The 19,409-nt window shown below is 34.2% G+C and overlaps 6 protein-coding genes across 9 annotated transcripts; 3 read left to right on the top strand and 3 right to left on the bottom strand.

Annotated features, from left to right (window-relative positions):
* The first annotated feature begins 108 nt into the window (after positions 1–108).
* LOC17875756 (zinc finger CCCH domain-containing protein 65) lies at positions 109–3,086 on the top strand. The gene is made up of 7 exons (XM_006280027.2): positions 109–348; positions 529–1,334; positions 1,418–1,483; positions 1,589–1,720; positions 1,811–1,861; positions 1,967–2,107; positions 2,201–3,086. The coding sequence occupies exons 1-7, from the start codon at positions 192–194 to the stop codon at positions 2,924–2,926; spliced, it is 2,079 nt and encodes a 692-aa protein (XP_006280089.2). The 5' UTR covers positions 109–191; the 3' UTR covers positions 2,927–3,086.
* Positions 3,087–3,173: 87 nt separating this feature from the next.
* LOC111832532 lies at positions 3,174–4,599 on the bottom strand. The gene is made up of 4 exons (XM_023789398.1): positions 4,274–4,599; positions 3,787–4,171; positions 3,541–3,585; positions 3,174–3,439 (listed from the first exon to the last, which is right to left on the bottom strand). Exons 1-3 carry the CDS (start codon positions 4,478–4,480, stop codon positions 3,575–3,577), a joined length of 603 nt encoding a protein of 200 aa, XP_023645166.1. The 5' UTR covers positions 4,481–4,599; the 3' UTR covers positions 3,174–3,439; positions 3,541–3,574.
* A 2,914-nt stretch (positions 4,600–7,513) lies between these two features.
* LOC17876697 (ervatamin-B) lies at positions 7,514–9,272 on the top strand. Its single transcript, XM_023777657.1, has 5 exons — positions 7,514–7,567; positions 7,840–7,909; positions 8,457–8,698; positions 8,785–8,928; positions 9,015–9,272. The coding sequence occupies exons 1-5, from the start codon at positions 7,514–7,516 to the stop codon at positions 9,270–9,272; spliced, it is 768 nt and encodes a 255-aa protein (XP_023633425.1).
* Positions 9,273–9,382: 110 nt separating this feature from the next.
* On the bottom strand, positions 9,383–10,626 carry LOC17875638. The gene is made up of 4 exons (XM_006279821.2): positions 10,388–10,626; positions 9,938–10,280; positions 9,793–9,846; positions 9,383–9,678 (listed from the first exon to the last, which is right to left on the bottom strand). The coding sequence occupies exons 1-4, from the start codon at positions 10,544–10,546 to the stop codon at positions 9,581–9,583; spliced, it is 654 nt and encodes a 217-aa protein (XP_006279883.2). The 5' UTR covers positions 10,547–10,626; the 3' UTR covers positions 9,383–9,580.
* Positions 10,627–11,429: 803 nt separating this feature from the next.
* LOC17875876 lies at positions 11,430–12,625 on the bottom strand. The gene is made up of 3 exons (XM_023789408.1): positions 12,375–12,625; positions 11,937–12,279; positions 11,430–11,828 (listed from the first exon to the last, which is right to left on the bottom strand). The coding sequence occupies exons 1-3, from the start codon at positions 12,555–12,557 to the stop codon at positions 11,695–11,697; spliced, it is 660 nt and encodes a 219-aa protein (XP_023645176.1). The 5' UTR covers positions 12,558–12,625; the 3' UTR covers positions 11,430–11,694.
* A 391-nt stretch (positions 12,626–13,016) lies between these two features.
* LOC17874723 (zinc finger CCCH domain-containing protein 64) lies at positions 13,017–17,069 on the top strand. Of its 4 annotated transcripts, none has more exons than XM_023789735.1 (12): positions 13,017–13,134; positions 13,234–13,507; positions 13,603–13,729; positions 13,829–13,948; positions 14,041–14,158; positions 14,419–14,840; positions 14,933–15,218; positions 15,304–15,397; positions 15,510–15,655; positions 15,923–16,131; positions 16,222–16,282; positions 16,870–17,069. In XM_023789735.1, exons 1-10 carry the CDS (start codon positions 13,063–13,065, stop codon positions 16,049–16,051), a joined length of 1,788 nt encoding a protein of 595 aa, XP_023645503.1. In that variant the 5' UTR covers positions 13,017–13,062; the 3' UTR covers positions 16,052–16,131; positions 16,222–16,282; positions 16,870–17,069. The 4 variants fall into 4 exon arrangements, with proteins under 4 accessions (XP_023645503.1, XP_023645498.1, XP_023645494.1 ...); XM_023789730.1 differs by lacking the exon at positions 16,870–17,069 and adding an exon at positions 16,644–16,796; XM_023789726.1 differs by lacking the exon at positions 16,870–17,069 and adding an exon at positions 16,410–16,496.
* The last annotated feature ends 2,340 nt before the right edge of the window (positions 17,070–19,409 follow it).

Raw genomic sequence — 19,409 nt, 5'->3', positions numbered from 1 at the left:
GCTTTTAGCCTTACGAATCAAAAAGTCAAAACTTTCACGGTGCCGTTAAATGATAAGAGACGGTGTCTGTTCATCATTAAAAAAATATTTTTATAAATTGTTCACCGCCACAGCCCACAAGACGGCCTCTTCTCCGGCGAGACGAAAGTGACCGTAGTGTCACCGGTTTAGATTGTTTACTGGCGGATACAATGGAATCTTCCGTCGCTACGTTTCCTCACCGACGCAGGCATCTGCCGAATCGTACTTATCGCTCTTTGCTTCATCATCTCTGCTCGAGTTTCGATCGAGAGCCTCGGGTTTCTCTTGCCACACCGGCCGTTCTGCAGGAGCTGGTATCAAGAACAGGTTAGTGTTTGATTCGAATCGAACGTTCGTAGGAATGGTTAATTTCATCTTCTAGTAATCAAAATTCGAATTTGATCTGTTGCTTGATTTTGCCAGAAACTATTAATCTAAATCTCAATTTAGTGTAGTTTGAATCATATGAGCCTATTTTCTGATGCTATTTTTTCTTTTCTTACAAAGAAATTGCTCAAGTGTCTCCGGAGGAAGTTTGCAAACTGCCGGAGGATTCATCAATGGTGGATTCAAAATCCAGCGAAGTGTCGTCTGGTGATTCAAGATGTGAGAAGGTGGAAACAATTTCAGAGGAAAAAAGTTTGATGCTTGGAGATGTTTTTGATGGAATTGATTTGCAAGATGCAACTGTTGGTAGTCAACACAAAGATTTTTTCGATGACTTTGAGCTTATGATAAATGGAAGTGGAGAATTTGTTCCAGAAAGTTGTGTGAATCTCTTTGGGGCATTGGATGTCAATGACTATGGTGATGGTGTGGTTGCATCACTGGATGATATCGCTAAACAGCCACTTGATAGTGTCCAAAATGTCGTGGAGAAGCCTAATATTTCCATTGAAGTTCAAATAGATCCAGTTGAAAGTGATAAAAAGGGAGAGGAGGTTCCTAAATCAGTTGAATCGAATGAAATTATAAGTTCTGGAGTTTTGGAAGCTTGTAATGAAAGAGACCAAAGAGAGATGGAATTGGAGAAAACTGTTAACAGTACTCAGGTTTTGGTAGATTCCTTGCCTCAAATAGTTGAAGATGATGATGTAGAAGAAGGAGAGTTATCTGGGGATGATAATGATTATATGCTTGTAGGAGATGATGAACCAGTTGAAAGGCATGAAGAGTCTCATGTCTCACAAGAAGGGATTGGTAACAGCCATCTGATAAGTCATGAGACTTTTGGAAAAAAGCTTGGTGTTGAGGTATCAAATGTAGATAATCGAGCCAAGAAGAGTGATCAAACTTTCAGTAATGAAGCAAAGGTATCCAATATAAAAGAACGGAATGTTATTATGCTGCTTAGGTGTTTATAAAGTCTGATTCGTATTTAACTTCCTATATGCAGATCGATCCTGAAACCTCCATTAAAAAAAGGTCTGGGCCTTCTAAAGACGCAAAAGCTAGAAAGAGGGTAATGTAGTATATGCTTCTCTTTGACATTTCATGGGTTTATCTTGCAATCAGTTTTGCTTGTGTGGATTAAGATGTTTACTTATTGATAAGCTATTTCATGCAGGCAAATGCTAGGAAGAAAAGAGCTCAAGAGCGTATAGCCCTTGGCGTGAAAAAGCTGAAACTTAAACCAGTAGCTCCAAAACCAAAGCCTATAAAATATTGTCGACACTATATCAAGGGACGGTGCCATGAGGTATGCACAATGACTTTGGATTTTGCATGTCTTTCGAATTTTCAAATTGTTTGCGTGACGCTGATGGCAATTGTTTTTCATCTTTTGCAGGGAGATAAATGCAAATTTTCACATGATACAATCCCAGAAACCAAATCTTCGGTAAGATTACTGTTTCAAGACATATACTTATCTTTTGAACTGTATACAACACCAATCATTTAGACAAAAGTGCAATCTCATACTCTCGTCTTCTTGTTGTTTCAGCCTTGCTGCTACTTTGCAACCCAGTCATGCATGAAAGGAGATGATTGTCCATACGATCATGATCTCTCCAAATACCCTTGCAATAATTTTATTACCAAAGGTTTCTGCCACAGGGGTGATAGTTGTTTGTTTTCGCACAAGGTATATACTAATCTCGATTTTCTCATGACACTTCTTTTGAGTCTAATTATCTATTTATCTTTTGATCCTAATTTACAAATCTTCACTTAACAGGGTGCTCCACAATCTGCTTCAGACACATCGAATGCCAATGTAACAGCCTCATCAACTAACATCGCTTCAGCGTCTTTCTTGCTTCAGAAAACAAATAAACAATCTGTCAGAGAGGCCATAGCCAGATTACCGGCGATCCAAGCAAGAGTTTCAAGCTCTGTTGCGTTTGTGAAGCCTTTGGGTCAATCTAACCAAAGAAACTCATCTGATGCATCATCTCCTAAGAGGATCAATGAACATGCAACGCCTCCACAGGTTCCTCCTTTGAGAAAACCATCCGTTGCTCCAAAGGGTATGAGTTTTCTCTCTTTAGACAATACGGTGAAACCGTCTCCTGTGTCCAAGCCAAGCACAGACAGCTCTGATAATCAGACATTGAAGCAGTCTCAACAGGGAAGCTTAGTTCCTGTGGTGGCTCCAAAAGGAATCAGTTTCTTATCATTTGCATCAGAAGAACCAAAAGATATGAAGCGGGAGCCTCAAGAACCAGCAAGTAGTAGAATTCTCAAGACTACGCCTAACTCACACATTCAAAGTTCTCTACACTCAGCCATGAAACTCGCTGCAGAATTTGAATCGGCTAAAGCTGAAAAGAGCAGCAATGATCCTGTAGAAGCTGTGAATAAGGGTGAGGTTAAAGTTAACACGACTGTAACCAGAAACTCAGGGAACGTATCTTCTCAGATTCTCGAGTTCTTGTCGAGCTTTAGCCACGGCAAAAACTGATCCTTTATTTAGTTTTTGAGATAACAGATATACCGGTCCTCATGTAAATGTAAGATGTGAAACAGAGCATCAATATTTAAAGCTTTGCTCTCGTGAAACATGGGAGAGATAAATTTGAATGTAGATACTTATTGCATTGACTTTGGAAAGCTTTTCCTTATTTCTTACTACACACGTACTTAAAACTTCACAAAGACACAACATCTTTGTATCTTCCCTAGAACAAGAGACATTATGTATTACTAGCTGTCAACGAAAAGTATAATATGAGAATATCATTTGATACAACTAAACCTCAAATGTTTAAGTATAATGGATACAATACATAAAATGATTATCATATTACATGCATAAAAACGAGTCATCCGCATCCTCATAACAAAAGAAAAAGTGTTCGACATATAGAAGCGAGACAAATGATATATATATATATATATATATATATAATGAGACTAGTCATTAATTAAATGAAATATATAAAAGAGATCTTAATGACGTCCCTCTTCTTGAGCCCTGGTAAAAACAAAATCATAAATCATTAGCATGAACGATAAGTTAAGACCTTGAAAAGAAAACTCTGTTTACGATGAAGGTAGATATAACTAGTAATATACCTTCTTTTCTTCACACAACTCCCTCGAAATCTTTTTAACATTTTACTGCCAATACATAAGTATAAAGTTAGGTTACATATATAAGCCACAACTTTCATGATTCCTACTAGTACCATACTCAAAAAAAACTTGAGCCAGATTAAATTGAATATCCAACTAATTTGAAAACACACAAGTTGAACAATATCTACTAAACTACTCAAGACTTGAAAAAGGTAAATATAAATCCAAGAAATATATATATACCTTGTTGATCGGGTTTTTGCCTGCAGAAGCTATGTACAATCTCTGTACCCAACACGTTACGGACCTTAGCCTGAAAGATCTTTGTCTGGTTATCATCATCACAAGGATTCTTGACTACAAATGTGATGAAGTAAGTGTATCTGCTACCCTTGTAAATATAAGCTTTCTTAACCTCAACAACCTCAAAACTCGTCCTGTCCCTATCGTTGTATCTTGCAATGGCTTCCTTGGCCAGCCTCCCAAAATAGTCTCTACCGGTTTCTTGATTCATAGTTGAATGGCTTTCGTCCAAAATCCAAGGGTAATTTCTTGAATGGCTTTCGTCCAAAATCGAAGGGTAGAAATCAAAAAGGGTACGAAACATGGAAAAATCCACGTCAAATCCCTTTTTAACAACAACAAGAACAACACTTAGTGATGAATCAAAACAGCAAAAAACGCAACTAAAGAGAATAAAAAGAAAAAGAAAAAAAGGAATACTAAATACTTGGCTCTTCTTGATCTGTTCCCTAATAAGATAATACTCCTCGTCTCGTGTGTAGTTGTGAATCATATCTTCTTCTTTCCCTCTGAACTTCTCCAAGAAACGTTTCGCCCCCTCGGGCTCAGCTCCAGGCCTATATATGGTACAAGGGCCGACACATTTTGGATCGAACGGATCACTGCATATTTCATATTCATCAGTCGTCGTCATCTTCCTACCTTGATCAACAAATAAGGAACCTTAGTTTTGAAGTAGTGGGAAAGCAAAAACTCATTTTATAACCCTAATTGTTTTGCTCTCCCAACCCACTAAAATTGTAATTCTTTACTTACACATTTGCTCTTCTATGCATCTAGAGAATTTAATGGTGAGAAAGAAAAAATCCAAAGATATTATTGAAATTCATCATAATGATGATTTTTTTTTCTTTCAAATAGTATATAATTTAATTTTCATTGATTTGATATGACTAACTTTATTGTTAAATTATCTCAGATCATCTAATTCCCCATATAAAAACAAGAAGTTTAATCTTTTATTGTATTATAAATCACAAGTCACTAAACCAATATATAAATATCTGCCACGTGGAATTTGTTTCATAATTTATATAATTAATAAACACATTAAATAAAAATGCAACTTCCTCAGATTTCTTTGTGATTTTTGTTTTTAACATATTTTGATAGAAAAAGCAAAAGATTACACCATCTATGGAAATTTGAGATTTTTTTCAAACCTTTACACCTTCACCTAAAAATCCGACTCACGCGCGTCAAAATCATCTCTCTCTAGCTTCCCATCACATTCATATTTTATTTACGTAAAATATTGTAGTTTATGCATTTTATACCTAAAGAACATCAAACTGCAGCACCGCACACATATTATTTTTTCCAAATGTATGTTTATCAACCTTGCTTTAAATTCTAAGCATACAATTTTCAGGTGAACCATAAAAATTCCTTTGAAAGGTTCAAGAACTTTTCTCCAATATCGTAGTTATTAGATGTAAGGGTTACACTATTTTATATTGATTACAAGAGAATACTTAGGTCTAATTATTTACAATTAAATCCTTAATTTACATCTCCTTTACAGCTAGAGTCTATAAGCTAGAAAGAGATCATCTATCCGCACAGCAAAACATGAAAAAAATGAAAAAAATGTTCTCTATGTAAACACATCCTGAAGTCATTAACCATCTCCACAAATAGGCTAATAATATTTGCTACTTATAATATTAGCTATGATAATGAGAGAGTAGTATATCAAATTATCAATAATCAGAAGAGCAATTTATTTATTTTTGTGTACATTTGTATATAGTACATTCCTATAATTTGATCACATATCTACCCAAAGTTTGGAAAAGTATATACAGTCTTGTTGAAAAACGAAAGTGACGGTCTCATCCAATATTAACCGATACAAAACATGAATAGTGTGTTAATATGTAATTGAAATCACTCACGGTTAATATTGGAATATCATAAGAGAAGATATTACATAATTTTCTTATAAACCCGATTTGGGATCATGTCTAGTGTCATCGTTTATCTTCATTTGACGTATGTGTTCTTTAAAATAAAATAAAGTAAAAAGAGAAGAAAAAGATTGCCCAATTAGGGTTATATATAACACAACTACACAAGAAAGCAGAGAAAAGCACCACTTTACTAAAAGACAAAACATACTTAAGTGCATTACCTGACATAAAATCTGACCCTACAAATGTTAACAGTTTTTGGTACACTATAGAAAACGAAATTAAATTAGAAAAAGAATTTGTAAATAATTTCTATAATAAATTAAAATAGTTTATGATCTTCTTATATACTAAATGAAAATCAGAGTTTTATATTTCACTAGTGCTCATACAAACCTTGCAGCGTACGTAAATAAACCGATTGTGAAATTTGACATAGGGAAACGTCAAAATTCTAAATGAGTAATACCCACACGCATTATCTATTATCATATGATGAAGATCAACACTTTTACAACGCATTCTAACACAAGAAAATTAGAAAAGCACACACACTTTACTATCTTCGTTAATAACATTTTTTCTTTTTAAAATTACTCTGTTAATAATCTATAACATTTCTATAATTGATACAAAGAATATTTGTGTGACTTCCACCATCAAATCACTATCATTTGCCTTCTCTTCAAAAAAAATACAAAATCAAAGTACACAATTTCCTCACACAAAAGACAACAAATACAGCTATAAAAACCACAAGCCTCTCTATCTCTTGAGGTCATAATTACTCTTTCTCTTCTCAATTCCTTTCTTCTGCAACTTCTTCTTTACCGAGCAAACAAAAAAAAAAACATCTCATCTTCATATTTTTCTTTGTTTTCTCCGATCAGGTATATGGTTGTTTCTTACCATTATAAAGAACTTGATCTTTTCATAAAATATGTTTTCTTTTCTTCTATTCGATGTGATTTCCTTACAAATTTGAGGGTTTTCTTTCTCATCAAGTTTAGCTCTCATTAGCATCCTTTTTTGTTTTCTCACATTAAACATGAAAACTGTTGGTGTTGTTTTCATACATATTTGGGTTTTTCTTGCTCTCATTTTGTTGTTGTTTTTTTTTTTTAATCTCATTAGCTTCCTTTATTGTTTTCTCACACTAAAGTTCTAATCTTTCTGAAAAAGTTTTTTTTTTATAACAGTTATTAAGAAAATGTTGATCATTATGGTTCAATATATAGCGTCGTGTAGATATTATAAGGAGAGAGTTCCTTTCTTAATTCTTACATCCATTCCCATTTTTCTTAAATCTGAAACCCAAGATATGATTATTCTTTATTATTCATTATATGTTCTAAGGTTTGGTTAATCAGTTCATATCATCTTTTATGCAGCAATTATTATTTATTATATGTTCCAAGTGTTTTTTTGTTGTCCTCACAAATTAAATGAAGAAAAAGTTTACTAACCAAGTTGTTTACTGCGTGTTTGTTTAAATGTTTTTGAGAAAAACACATGAATAAATTTAATTACTTTTTTAAAATAATTAGATACAATGGAAGATCAGCAATCCTATGGAGCTGGCAATTGATCTTTGTTTTTTATCTTCAGATTCAGTTTGTTTCTAGTGAATATTACAAGCTAGCTAGTCATTAATTTTTACTTTATTGTTTCTGTATTACTCCCTTTGTTTTGCCTCATGACTCCACCTAAGTTTGTTTGAATGAGCTAATCGTTTCTTCTCTTTCTTTTAGATAATGGATGGAAGAAAAGGCAAACAGATTTATCAGGGTCCACCATCAAGAAAAAAGGTAAACAAAAAGAAGAGAGATAGAGAGAATGGGTGGCGATTACATATATGACAAATACTTGTTGAACCGATATATATATATATTGAATAGCAAAACTTATATAATTTTTCTATTTGTTTTTTATAGGTGTCCACAAATACAGAGGTTATATATGGTTTATCTCTCATTATCTGTTATATTCTAACAAAAAGAATTACGGGTCTTATATATTGTTTTAGTTGAACTGATGTTTAATACTAAAAATGGGTAATGACAATTAATTATGTACGTAGGATGATGATTCTTGCGACTGGAGGGACTACCCGGGTGTTATCGGCCATGTATTGGATCAAGTAGATCAAGGTTCATGAGATATAGAGTTGTTATAATTAATCAATCGGTTAAGTTATTCAGTTATATTAAAAATCGAAATTGACAATTTCATCCAATAAAATTCGTCTTTTCAGCAGTGTATAAAATTTCAGTAATAATATTACACGTAAATATTCAAAGGTTCAAACTGCTGCATATAATGTAAAACAGCTTCTTTTTTTTGGGTAGAATAAATTTAACATTCATTCAAAAAAAAAGAAGTGAACAGAATTCATGAGTGCTTGTTTTATTAGAGCATTAAGGTATAAAAGAGAATGGTGAGAGTTTATTAATTGTTCTAAAGTTTCATGTTTAAGAACTTTTGTTTTCAAGTTTAAAACCTCTCTATGACACATGTTTTGATATTGTTAAGATATTACAAAATTGATAAGATATTTATAGAGAGTATCTTGGGATTGCAATTAATTTCACGATCTATAATCTTTATATGATTATATCCTTTGCAATGGAAAATAATACTATTATATTTCTTTGTACTTTTTGTCTATCATTATATATTTTCATGCTTTTTGTGCAGCCACATGTTGGGTAATCCCAATAGTGAGAGCCGTCGAGGCACTTTTGAACATTGGCCTTTGTTTACAAAGGCAAATAGAATTGTCTTTACAACATATCGTCAGCGAAGTAGATTTTAGTCCAAATGATGGCATCTCCAACATAAAAAACGCTCTAGCTTACCTCAAACAATCTGGAGTTTGTGTAGAGAGCCAGTGCTCTCATCGTGGTGAACTTGTGAAAAGAAAATGCAAACATCCCAATGTAAGTAATATTATAGTTTTTTTAGACATTTCATATTATCAATAATTAATAAATACTTATGTTTACATTTTCATCATTATTTACAGGTCCACTACCATAGAGTAGACAGCTACACTTATATGACGGACATTGAAGATGTAGATCTTGAAGACATTGTTAGAAGGCAACCTGTAGCCGCTCTCATGCCATATGATGGAGGTTTGATGAACTACAACATCAATGGAAGCGATGTAAGTTAAATTATCAGTTTTTTTTTTATTATATATTTTTTGTTTCATTTTTCAAATTTTTTTATAATTTTAAATTTGTTTTGTAGTGGCTTTACCGTCATGACCGTACCGTAGATGGATCTTTTACCCCAATGCATAACGTTCTTATCGTAGGCTATGGACGTCACGACGGGCGGCCATATTGGATTATTCAAAACTCTTGGGGAGAGTCTTGGGGAGATGATGGTTATGCATATGTCTACCGTTCGACCGTTCGTAGACGATCGTTGTCCCAATTTGCTGCTGTTTTTTGTCCAAACATAAGAGGATTGCCAAGACCTCCTGGACCAAAAGACGAAGCATGATTTAAAGTGTTACATTCAGTTATATATATTTCTTAGGATTTCCTCTAAAGAAAAATAAATATCCTTTGTTTTCGTTTGACGTAAAATATCGTTTATTTGGTAGACAATTGTTAATTGAAACATCTTGGGTTATGATATTTGCTTAAATTTCAAGGAATCCGGATAAGTTGATAAGAGTAAACAATAAATGAACTATCCAAACATAAAATATGTCTAGAGACTCGACACAACTTTAATAAGAAACACTAGTCGGTGACACCAAGGGCATGGTATACTTTTCCCTTACACACCAGACCTAAAGAGAATCTCTAATCGGAATTATAAGAGTAGAAAGCTCCAGAACGATCGAAGATAAAAGGGACACCAGCTTCAGGACCAGCTCGAAGAAACACAACAGGTGGTTTCTCTACATGAAAACACAACACATTAGTGAGTACTAACTTACTCAAATAATGAATTTGTCATATTGGCAATAATTAGAAAAGCAGAGACTATTAGAAGGGCAAGAAGCAAGCAGTACCATAGTCATCATAAGGCATGGGAGTGGGAGGTTCCACATCAATAGAATCCATCTCTGTATTTGCACATTAAACACACACGAGTTAACATCAGAATAAGGTAAGCAGCCAAATTAAGAATCTAAAAAGCAGAAACCAAAAGATCACCTTCTTCCTTGGGCTTGAGCCTGAACATGGGAATATCATACCGTATTCCGCGACGCCACACTTTTACTTGATAGATTTGCGATACAGGAGTGTGTGAGGCCATATCTGTAGCCCAGAATGTTAACCAGCAGATAATACCAGAAGCAAATTTGTAATTTGCTGAGATATGCTTGTCAAACACGAGCTTCTTTGTTCGATGAGCTTTATTGTATTTCTCGATGACAAAGAGGGTCGTATCACGGATAATTTCGGCATTGGTTCGTGTCTCGCCAATAGGTGGAGAATTATCCAACGACCTAGGAGCGAACGCGTAATCATATTTCTCCCAATCCACGGTGAAACCCTAAATAAGCAAACGGATTCCAGAAAACAAAAAAACAAAAATCTGATCAGATTTCGAATTGACCCTAAATATTTGAAGGAAACAAGGAATTTAGAGATTGGATTTACCTCGGATTTATGGAATTCGTAGTAAAACAACAAAAACTGTCGAAGATACTCATCATCTTCCACATCTCCTACCTTGAGCTCTTTTGTGGAAGGTTTCGATACTTTGTGCAACTCCGGATCCTTAAGAGGGTCAACCTCCGTCAAAACAGTGTCCGACATGATCGCAACCCTAACGCACTTTCTCGATAGGAAAGTTGAAACGAAACAATGAGAGAAGAGAATGAATGTTTCTTGATTTTAGGGGGTGTTATTGGTTAGTGATTTTATAGAGAGTTTTAAAGATTTCAAATGTCATGTAAAATCAGTTGTTATTCAATCAATATTTTATTAAACTCTTTTAAAGTTTGGTGTTATTGGTTACTCATTTTTAAAAATTCATTTAAAATCTTTACAAATATGGGGTTATTGGATTCATAATTTTATAAAGTCATTAAAAGTTTTGAGTTATTCAACTAAAACAAAAGAATATTTGATTGTTAATGAATTAAATTATTATGTTATTTGTTTATGATTTTAAACACTTCTCTTTTAAAGTCATGAAAATATTATCAAAATAGAGAGATTGTTTGAAAGACTTTACAAAAGTATAGAAATCAAGTCAACAAAATTACAAAAAATACTCTCTAACAATCTTTTAGATGATTTCATTTACGTACAATCTATGATTTTATTAATCTAATTTCTTTATAAATAACAAACCAATACCACCCTATGTACAATGCATAAATAACAAAGACTAGTATATATATAAAATATAAATGTTACATGTACGTTTATAAAACCTTTGTTTTATATCTTTCCTTTGTAGATTAGGTTTCATTCTGCACCTAAACACATTTATCCATAAAACTGGTTTTTCTTAGAGAGAGGCCCCAACCTCGTTTTTTTTTTCTGTGGGGTTTGGTAGTCGATCGAGCTTATTGGTTTCTCTAGGATGTCTTTTTGATGTATCTGTTTTACCATACTTTTTCGTGGTCTCATTATCAGGGTGCAAGTGATTCTAATTATGGATATTCTAAAATTCTGAATGTAATTCTTGTTCTGACTTATAATCATTGTGTTTCTGGTTTGTAAACGTCTCCAACCCAACACTCTGAATGGAGTTCGGATACTAGATTGACAACATTGCATGTCTTCTCTTATGAACCATCAAGAAGAAATTTTTAGACCACTAATAACTATTAATTGGTGAGTAGGAAATAATACTAGTCTATCCCAAAGAGATTGGCAGACATTTTCTGGTCGGGAAAGAAGCTATAACGGGATCAAGACCAACATCGGATGAACCTATCAGGATCAAGACCAAGTCAAGTTCGATTGAAGATAAAGGGGACTCCAGGCAATGGATCATCTTCAGGACCAGCCACAGAAAAGACAATAGGTGGTTTATCAAATTCATAACACAAGGGTGGGGGAGGTTGCACTTCAACTGCATCAATCTCTGCAACACAGCATGCAAAACATATATTAAATTAACATCCAAAGAACTTTTAAGTAGAAAAACAAAAAAAAAGCACAAAGCGTTTACGTGATAAAGAAGAAATATCACCTTCGTCCGTCGGTTTGAGCCTGAAGAAAAAAGTATGAAACTGTTTACCGCGACGCCACACTTTTGCTTGATAGATTTTAGATTCAGGAGTGGATGAACCCATATCTACAGCCCAAAACGTAAGCCAGCATTGAAGACCACTGGTAAATTGGTAATTTGCCTGAACATGTTCGACAAACACAAGCTTTGTTCCTTGAGCTTCGTTCTGTTTCTCGATAGCAGTGAGTGTCAACTCACGGATCAATTCTGCATTGCTTCTTTTTGACTCGCTTATAGATTTTGAAACATCCAACGATCTACTACGGAATAGGTAATCAAATTGCTCCCACTTAATCAAGAAACCCTAAAATTTAAGCAAAAACAGATCTCAAATCAAATCCCTAACCTTGCGCAAGTAGAGAGACAAAATCAAGAGATTGGTTTGTCTTTCTATATCACCTCAGTTTTCTCGAATTGATAGTGGTACAACAAATACTGTCGCAAGTATTCGTCATCGTCCTCTCCTCCCCACTTGTGCACGCGATGTTTTGAGGAAGGTTTCGATCCTTCGCAATCTTTATCCAACTTCGGAATCTTAAGAGGAGGACACTTAACATCCATCGAAACAGAAGATTCCTCCATGATCGTAACCCTTAGCACAACAGGTGAAAATCGCGCAACGAAACTATGAGAAGAGAGAAGATAATGATCGTGTTTCCTTTTTGTTTTAAAGAAGATTCTAGGAAAAATTCTTCCTCTCAATTCTAACTAAAAAGCAAAAAGGGTCTAATGGGCCACACTAAGCCCGTTAGCCTACACTAAGGAAGTAATTTGAATCAATTTCCAATTTTAAGTTTATGAACTTTACGTTAAGTTTATGAACTTTACGTTAAGTTTTTTATAAACCATGAACTTTACATATAAATCACTAATTTTATTTGTTTTCTAGTTTTCAAACTTTAGTGATGTTATTAGCTACATACAGTAATAGTTTTAACTTATGTACTTACGACAATTGTAAAATTGGGCTTTAGTCAGAAGCCCATTAAGTGATGACCGGGATGCCCAAAACCTCAAAACTCTCCTCGTCTCCGTCGTTGCCTCCTCCTCCTCCATCAATCGTCTCTCTCAGTAATACAGTACACTCATGGCGCCTAGAATTTTGCTCTGCGGAGATCCTCTTGGACGTCTCAATCAGCTCTTTAAGCGTGTCCAATCGGTATATCTCTTTCCCTATCACTACCTTTCTCCTTCTGCTCTCCGATTTCACTTGATTCTGTATCTCTTAGGTTTTTAATCGAAGATCCAATTTTTGCAGGTTAGCAAATCTGCTGGCCAGTTTGATGCTCTGATTTGCGTCGGCCAGTTTTTTCCTGACTCTTCGGAACTTCTAGATGAGTTTTTGGATTACGTCGAAGGTCGAGCTCAAGTTCCGATTCCTACTTACTTCACCGGAGATTATGGCGTCGTTGCCCCTAAAATCCTTTCGACGACTTCGAAGAAAGCTGAGAATCAAGGGTTTAAGATGGATGGGCTTGAGGTTTGCCACAATTTGTTTTGGTTAAGAGGAAGTGGGAAGTTCACTCTTCATGGTAAAGGTTTTGATATGTCATATCAGAAAGAATTGATTTTTATCAGCTTTATCTGATAGTTTGTTTGGTCAATGATCTTAATCTTTTTGTTTTAGGTTTGTCTGTTGCTTACTTATCTGGTAGACAATCATCTGATAGTCAATTTGGGAAATATAATCAAGATGATGTTGATGCTCTTCGTGCACTTGCTGAAGAATCGGGAGTCGTTGATTTGTTCTTAACATATCCTTTTTCGTATTACTTGATGACTTTCGAACCGTGGATACAATCTCTACTCTCTATTGTTCTTTTTACAATTTGTGTTTCTTAACTAATGTATACTAATGAATGGCCTGCTGGAGTCACAAATAGAGCTGCGGTTTCTGATATTCCTGCAGGCGTTTCTGATTCCTCTTGTAGTGATTTCACTGTTTCTGAATTGGTAATGGAAATTAAACCTCGGTAAGTACTTTTTCTGTTCTTATATTGTTGATACTAGGGAAATTTGATAAGTTAGGAACTTAATTTGCTGTTTTTGTTGCCTTTTGTGGTAGCTACCACATTGCAGGTTCTATGGGGGTATTTTATGCTCGTGAACCTTACCTCAATGCTGATTCTACTCATGTAACTCGCTTTATTGGTCTTGCTCAAGTTGGAAATAAAAACAAACAGGTGTGTTCTACAGTTTCTTTCATACAGCTTGGCATCTCATTGTTTTTGTCTGTTGATATTGGTACCTTTCTGTTTGATCACTTGCCTCTGAGTAGTATCCTTAACTGTATGCATGGCTCCTCTTAAGATGTAAATACTTTGGATGCAGAATCTATGCAAGCACATGAATCACATCAAATGGAATTTTTTCTTTGTGCTTTCTGATCATCATGCAGTTTTCTTAAAACTCTTCAATGTTACTTCCTTTTTCTTCTTTGTAGAAATTTCTTCATGCGCTTTCTCCTACACCAACATCTACCATGTCACCAGCAGAGCTTAGTGCAAAGCCTACAAACACTACACTACCTCCTTATACTTTACGTGATGGAGCTGCTGAATCAAAAAAGAGACCAAATGACAGTGACTCTGATTCACAGTATTGGAGGTATGATGTTCCAAAGCGGCAAAAGAATGGATCTGAAGGGGGAAAGCTCTGTTTCAAATTTGTATGCTCAGGTTCCTGTCAACGTGGGGAAAATTGCCATTTCCAACACAACGCTGAAGCAAGAGAACAGTGTCGTAGGGGTGTTTGTCTTGATCTTATAATCAAAGGTAAGTGTGAAAAAGGCCCAGAGTGCAGCTACAAGCATGAGTTTCAAAATGAAAGCATACAGAGGAAGCCTAGATCTGAAAATGCTAATAGGTAATTCCTGATTGAGCTTCCTTCTTGCAAAGTGGGTTCCTTTTTTGCTAGGGGTTGAGGCAGTAATTATTGTTTGAAAATTGTTTTCTCAGGTCAAAAGAATGCTGGTTTTGTTTATCAAGCCCGAGTGTGGAGTCACATTTGATCGTCAGTGTAGGGGAAAGTTTTTATTGTGCTCTACCCAAAGGTTCACTAGTCGAAGACCACATACTGATAATCCCAATCGAACATTTGCCCAATACTCTGGTTTTATCCCCCGAGGTTGAATCAGAGCTCAGTAGATACCAAAATGGTCTGAGAAATTGTTATAAGAGCCAAGGAAATGATGCAGTTTTCTTTGAATTGGTCTCTAAACGTGTTTCTCATGCTAACCTCCAGGTAAGAGAAGTTGCTATTGCAAATCAGGTACATCTTTTGAATTAAAAAAAATTGCTTAATGTTTAGTTTTTTCTACTTTTTGTAGGTTGTTCCTGTTCCATCATCCAGAGCTCGTCTTCTTCCAAATATCTTTAGTCTGGCTGCTGAAAAACTGGGCTTTAAGCTTGTGACGAAAAAGTGTAAGCTCTATCTTATCGAATCAATGGAGCCTGTCTTTATACATTATACACCTATGTTCTTCCATACCATTCTTAGTTTCTTTTTTATTAAATTATGTTGTCTTTATTGCAGTTAGTGATAGTTCTGATGGCAGAAAATATCTGCAGAAGGAATACAATGCAGCTCTGGGGCTCTTCTATGTGGAACTTCCTGATGGAACAGTGTTATCACACACCCTGGAAGAGAACGAAGTATTCCCTGCACAATTTGGACGGGAGGTAAGACATTTCATGCATGAAATTGCGACTTTGTTTAGTACTACTAAAGAAATATACCACTGATACACAAGGTTCATATACATGAATATATAAATAGTGTGTTCTATTTAATACGGAGTTGAACATTCGCCAAAGAACTTTCATGCTTAGATCATAACATATGAAGTTTTTTTTAATTCAATTAGATAGGTAACATCTGATCCACCCTAACATTTTAAAGATCCCGAAGGCGTTTTGTTGCTTATCAAATCACATTGGATTTTCAAGGTTCTAGCAGGGCTGCTAAAGATCCCAGATAGGGCCGACTGGAGAAACTGTAAAATTAGCCAAGAAGAAGAGGGAAAACTGGCTGAAGATTTCAAGAAACAGTTTCAAGAATTTGACCCTTGCCAATAACATGACTGAACTTAAATATACGATCAGATACTATCTTGTGGGCATCAATAACTGTAAACTCAAGTCTCCGTTGCACTCAGGTATTGTATATGTTCTAGTTTAATGTCAAATTTCTACTATCTTTTGACGAGGTGTTTTCATCTGACTGCCAGACTCGATATGTTTTCTAGGTCGGAAGCTGAACCATTGGATGCATAGCTTTGTTTGTCTCTCTCCATCTGTAGAAACAAGGTAATCCAGCAGTGTTCTTTCTTATGCTCAATTAAAAGCTAACAGTCTTCCATCTGTTTCCATACTGTTTTGCTTGTAACTTCATCCTTTTGCATCTTGTAAAACAGCCTTTTTTGATAAATTATAGTTTGTTGAGATGTAAGAGAGTGATCATCACAGAAACACACAACAGTCATGTCATGTGTAGCATTGGCTTCACCTGTTTTCACCTAAACTACTGACTTCTTTGTTGGTTGGTAAAAAAAAATACTTTCTTTTCCTTGACAGTAACTAATCTCAATCATTACGAGCCAAGAAATACATTGATTCTAGAATGGTTACTGTAATAATCCAAAACCCAATCTGTTCAATGTGGTTGCAGCATCAATATTTTAAATAACTTGATGAAAGCCACATGGGTCATATCAGAGTGAAAGCTGGTTATAGTGAATCAGATTCAACTTCTCTGGCATATGAAAGATGGTACCTTGAGAATGAGGTTTAACACATGGTAAAAGAGAAAGAGAGAAACATCATCTCTTCATCTTTAAGATTTTTAACTAGAGCTTTTTCTTTTGTTGCTGCTGTTGTTGTTGTTGTTGTTGCAGCTTTAGCAAAAGAGTAAAGGAAACAAAACCAAACCCTCCTATAAAAGGTTTATAGATTCTTGTCTATGCCTATCTGCTGGCACATGGGGCTTTAACATTGTTATTACCTTCTCAATACTTACTTTAATTGTCAAAGTGAATTTGGATGGTCCCATATATCATTAGGTCTCTTTCTATATATATACCTCTTTTTAATTAAATGCATCAACCACCCCTCTCTAATTATCAAGTAAAATTTTTATGGCTAATTTGCATATATAGTTTCTTAGATTAAAATTCCCATTAATTGGTGTTTTCCTTATTTTGGAAAAATCTGAAAATTAATAAATAAATAAATTTGGCATTTGGTACAGTAGTACCAACTGGACAAGAGTAAGTCGGATCCAGTTCAGAGTTTCAGACATCAGAGAGGAATATTTAATTAAATATCGGTGGGTATATTACTAAATTAATTTGTCACGAGGCTCAGACAAAGTTTCTTTGGACCATCTTCATCCCAAAGATCTCATTATATAGGGAGGCTATATAATCTACTACTAGTAGTTAGAATTATTATTAGGTAGTAGTTGTAGTACATATTTTGACCACTTTAGATTTCCACATTATAATAAAATCTATAATCAAAACTTAGTTTAATTTTTATTGTTTTACTTTTGGTTTTAATTAAGTCCAATTTCTTCTTCTTGAGTTAGGCTAAAAATGGTCTTCCACCTAATATCTATCGTATTGGACTTTAATACTACTACTAATATGACTTCAAAGAAAGAATATACACAGTAACAAGATTTGTATGAAGAGTAATAAAACTAAGAAATAAAGGTCGTTGTCCGTGATCACTTGTTACAGACTTACAGTTAAACGACAAAAAAGCCAAACTTGAGAATCTCTGGTCGTATTTGTATATTTGTCCCCACACATTACGACACCAAGTTACCATCTCCGATTCCCTCCACTCCTTCTCGTATATGTATTCTTTTTTTTTTTTTTTTTACTATTCATGTCTCTCTATGATTTCTTTTTTGTCGGTGAGCTTGCATTTTGCAAATTTGCATTACGAAATGAATTGTGAAAAATAAATCAGATGGGTCAAACCTAAAAAAGTCATTAACTAGTGACAACGGAACTGATTCTTACACCACGTGTTTTTGTAACGATTTATTTTTTAACTTATTTGTTAATTGTAAGGTTAATTAAATTAGAGGAGCTGGTGTTTTTGACTTGGCTTTACTCTGCTTTATGAACAAAAAATATTATAATCTACACATCACACTACTCATGCGTATGTAAAAATCAAGATTTGAGATATGCAGAACTTAACTTAAATACACAGTCTAAAGATGTCATTATCTATAAAAAGGTTCGAATTTCATTATACATATATCAAATCATTCTTACAGTGATTATGAACTGACATACTCACATACAGTTAATTAAACAATTAAAACTATTATTATTATGAACAATATATATATATATATATATATATATATATGTTTTTGTTTTTATGTTATCATTAATGAAATGACGTTTCCGAACGTTACTTTGCATGTTTGCGATTTTTTTGGTCACCAAAAACACTACACTGATTAATTAGACTGAGAGCGAGCAGAAGAATCTTGAGAAAATATGAGCAAATACGATGAAGTCAAGTTTCATGTTTTCAACTACGACAAGTTCTTCTCCATTTTTATTTACTATGTTCATCAATTTCCCGCAAAGTTAGGTAATTCTATTTTACTAATCGGAGCCTAGGAAGATGTATATAATATATATACGCACATCCTAGATCGCCTATAAAAGTCCACCTCTCTTTTTGATATATAGGCAAGTTTATATAATGAAAGAGAGCCTTTGTAATCTTTAAAATATACTATATTTTATCGGGAGGTCTTCATCCACTCTAGGGAAATAGTTATTAAAATTCTAGTATCATCAGTACACTTTTCGAATTGGTCAACATGTTTATCAATTTACTTGTGGACCTAATAATCTTTGACATATTAGCATTTTAAAATCTTTGTATTCGGCGTGTGATCAATACTCAATAATTTTATTGAGTACTTCCATTTTAGTTTGATGGAATTATGTATATAGAAGATGGTACGTCGGTGCTATTGTTGTGCCTATCAATTAAAGTGAATTGTTGCTATCGGTTTCACAACCATACCTTTTTTTCTTTCATTTCATAAAGCAAACAAAGTAAAAGATATGAAAACAACGTTGTGATTCTTGTGAAGGGAATGAAAGATAAAAAAAGAATATACGAAACTTGTATCCTAAAACTAAGAAGGTTTGATTTGTTATTTTTGGATATGAAGGAAATTAAACCTACGTACGTATATATATATATATATATATATATATATATATATGATGTTATGTTATGGTTATGGACATTATAGTTATGCTAATATGATTAAAAATAATAAATCGGTTTCATAATAATCTAACTTTTTCTTTGTCATTTTTTGGTGAGGTTTTGGATTAATGAAATAGAGGATCCGCCTAATTTTGTCCCCTCATTGGATTCCTTATTTTTA

Source organism: Capsella rubella, unplaced genomic scaffold (genome assembly GCF_000375325.1).
Source record: "Capsella rubella cultivar Monte Gargano unplaced genomic scaffold, Caprub1_0 scaffold_8, whole genome shotgun sequence".
NCBI lineage: Eukaryota > Viridiplantae > Streptophyta > Magnoliopsida > Brassicales > Brassicaceae > Capsella > Capsella rubella.
The sequence above is the reverse complement of the archived record's forward strand: the minus strand, read 5'-3'. Positions and strand labels throughout refer to the sequence as shown.

Coding starts and splice junctions, on each gene's coding strand:
- LOC17876697 (XM_023777657.1), top strand. CDS start 7,514: ATGGATGGAAGAAAAGGCAAACAGATTTATCAGGGTCCACCATCAAGA. Junction 8,699..8,784: donor GAAAATGCAAACATCCCAAT/GTAAGTAATATT, acceptor CATTATTTACAG/GTCCACTACCATAGAGTAGA. Junction 8,929..9,014: donor ACAACATCAATGGAAGCGAT/GTAAGTTAAATT, acceptor TTTGTTTTGTAG/TGGCTTTACCGTCATGACCG.
- LOC17875876 (XM_023789408.1), bottom strand. CDS start 12,557: ATGGAGGAATCTTCTGTTTCGATGGATGTTAAGTGTCCTCCTCTTAAG. Junction 12,280..12,374: donor ATCAATTCGAGAAAACTGAG/GTGATATAGAAA, acceptor CTTAAATTTTAG/GGTTTCTTGATTAAGTGGGA. Junction 11,829..11,936: donor GCTCAAACCGACGGACGAAG/GTGATATTTCTT, acceptor GCTGTGTTGCAG/AGATTGATGCAGTTGAAGTG.
- LOC111832532 (XM_023789398.1), bottom strand. CDS start 4,480: ATGACGACGACTGATGAATATGAAATATGCAGTGATCCGTTCGATCCA. Junction 4,172..4,273: donor AACAGATCAAGAAGAGCCAA/GTATTTAGTATT, acceptor GTTGTTAAAAAG/GGATTTGACGTGGATTTTTC.
- LOC17875756 (XM_006280027.2), top strand. CDS start 192: ATGGAATCTTCCGTCGCTACGTTTCCTCACCGACGCAGGCATCTGCCG. Junction 1,484..1,588: donor ACGCAAAAGCTAGAAAGAGG/GTAATGTAGTAT, acceptor TATTTCATGCAG/GCAAATGCTAGGAAGAAAAG. Junction 1,721..1,810: donor TCAAGGGACGGTGCCATGAG/GTATGCACAATG, acceptor CATCTTTTGCAG/GGAGATAAATGCAAATTTTC.
- LOC17874723 (XM_023789735.1), top strand. CDS start 13,063: ATGGCGCCTAGAATTTTGCTCTGCGGAGATCCTCTTGGACGTCTCAAT. Junction 13,949..14,040: donor GTAATGGAAATTAAACCTCG/GTAAGTACTTTT, acceptor CTTTTGTGGTAG/CTACCACATTGCAGGTTCTA. Junction 14,841..14,932: donor AGATCTGAAAATGCTAATAG/GTAATTCCTGAT, acceptor TTGTTTTCTCAG/GTCAAAAGAATGCTGGTTTT.
- LOC17875638 (XM_006279821.2), bottom strand. CDS start 10,546: ATGTCGGACACTGTTTTGACGGAGGTTGACCCTCTTAAGGATCCGGAG. Junction 9,847..9,937: donor GCTCAAGCCCAAGGAAGAAG/GTGATCTTTTGG, acceptor GTGCAAATACAG/AGATGGATTCTATTGATGTG. Junction 9,679..9,792: donor CATGCCTTATGATGACTATG/GTACTGCTTGCT, acceptor GTTTTCATGTAG/AGAAACCACCTGTTGTGTTT.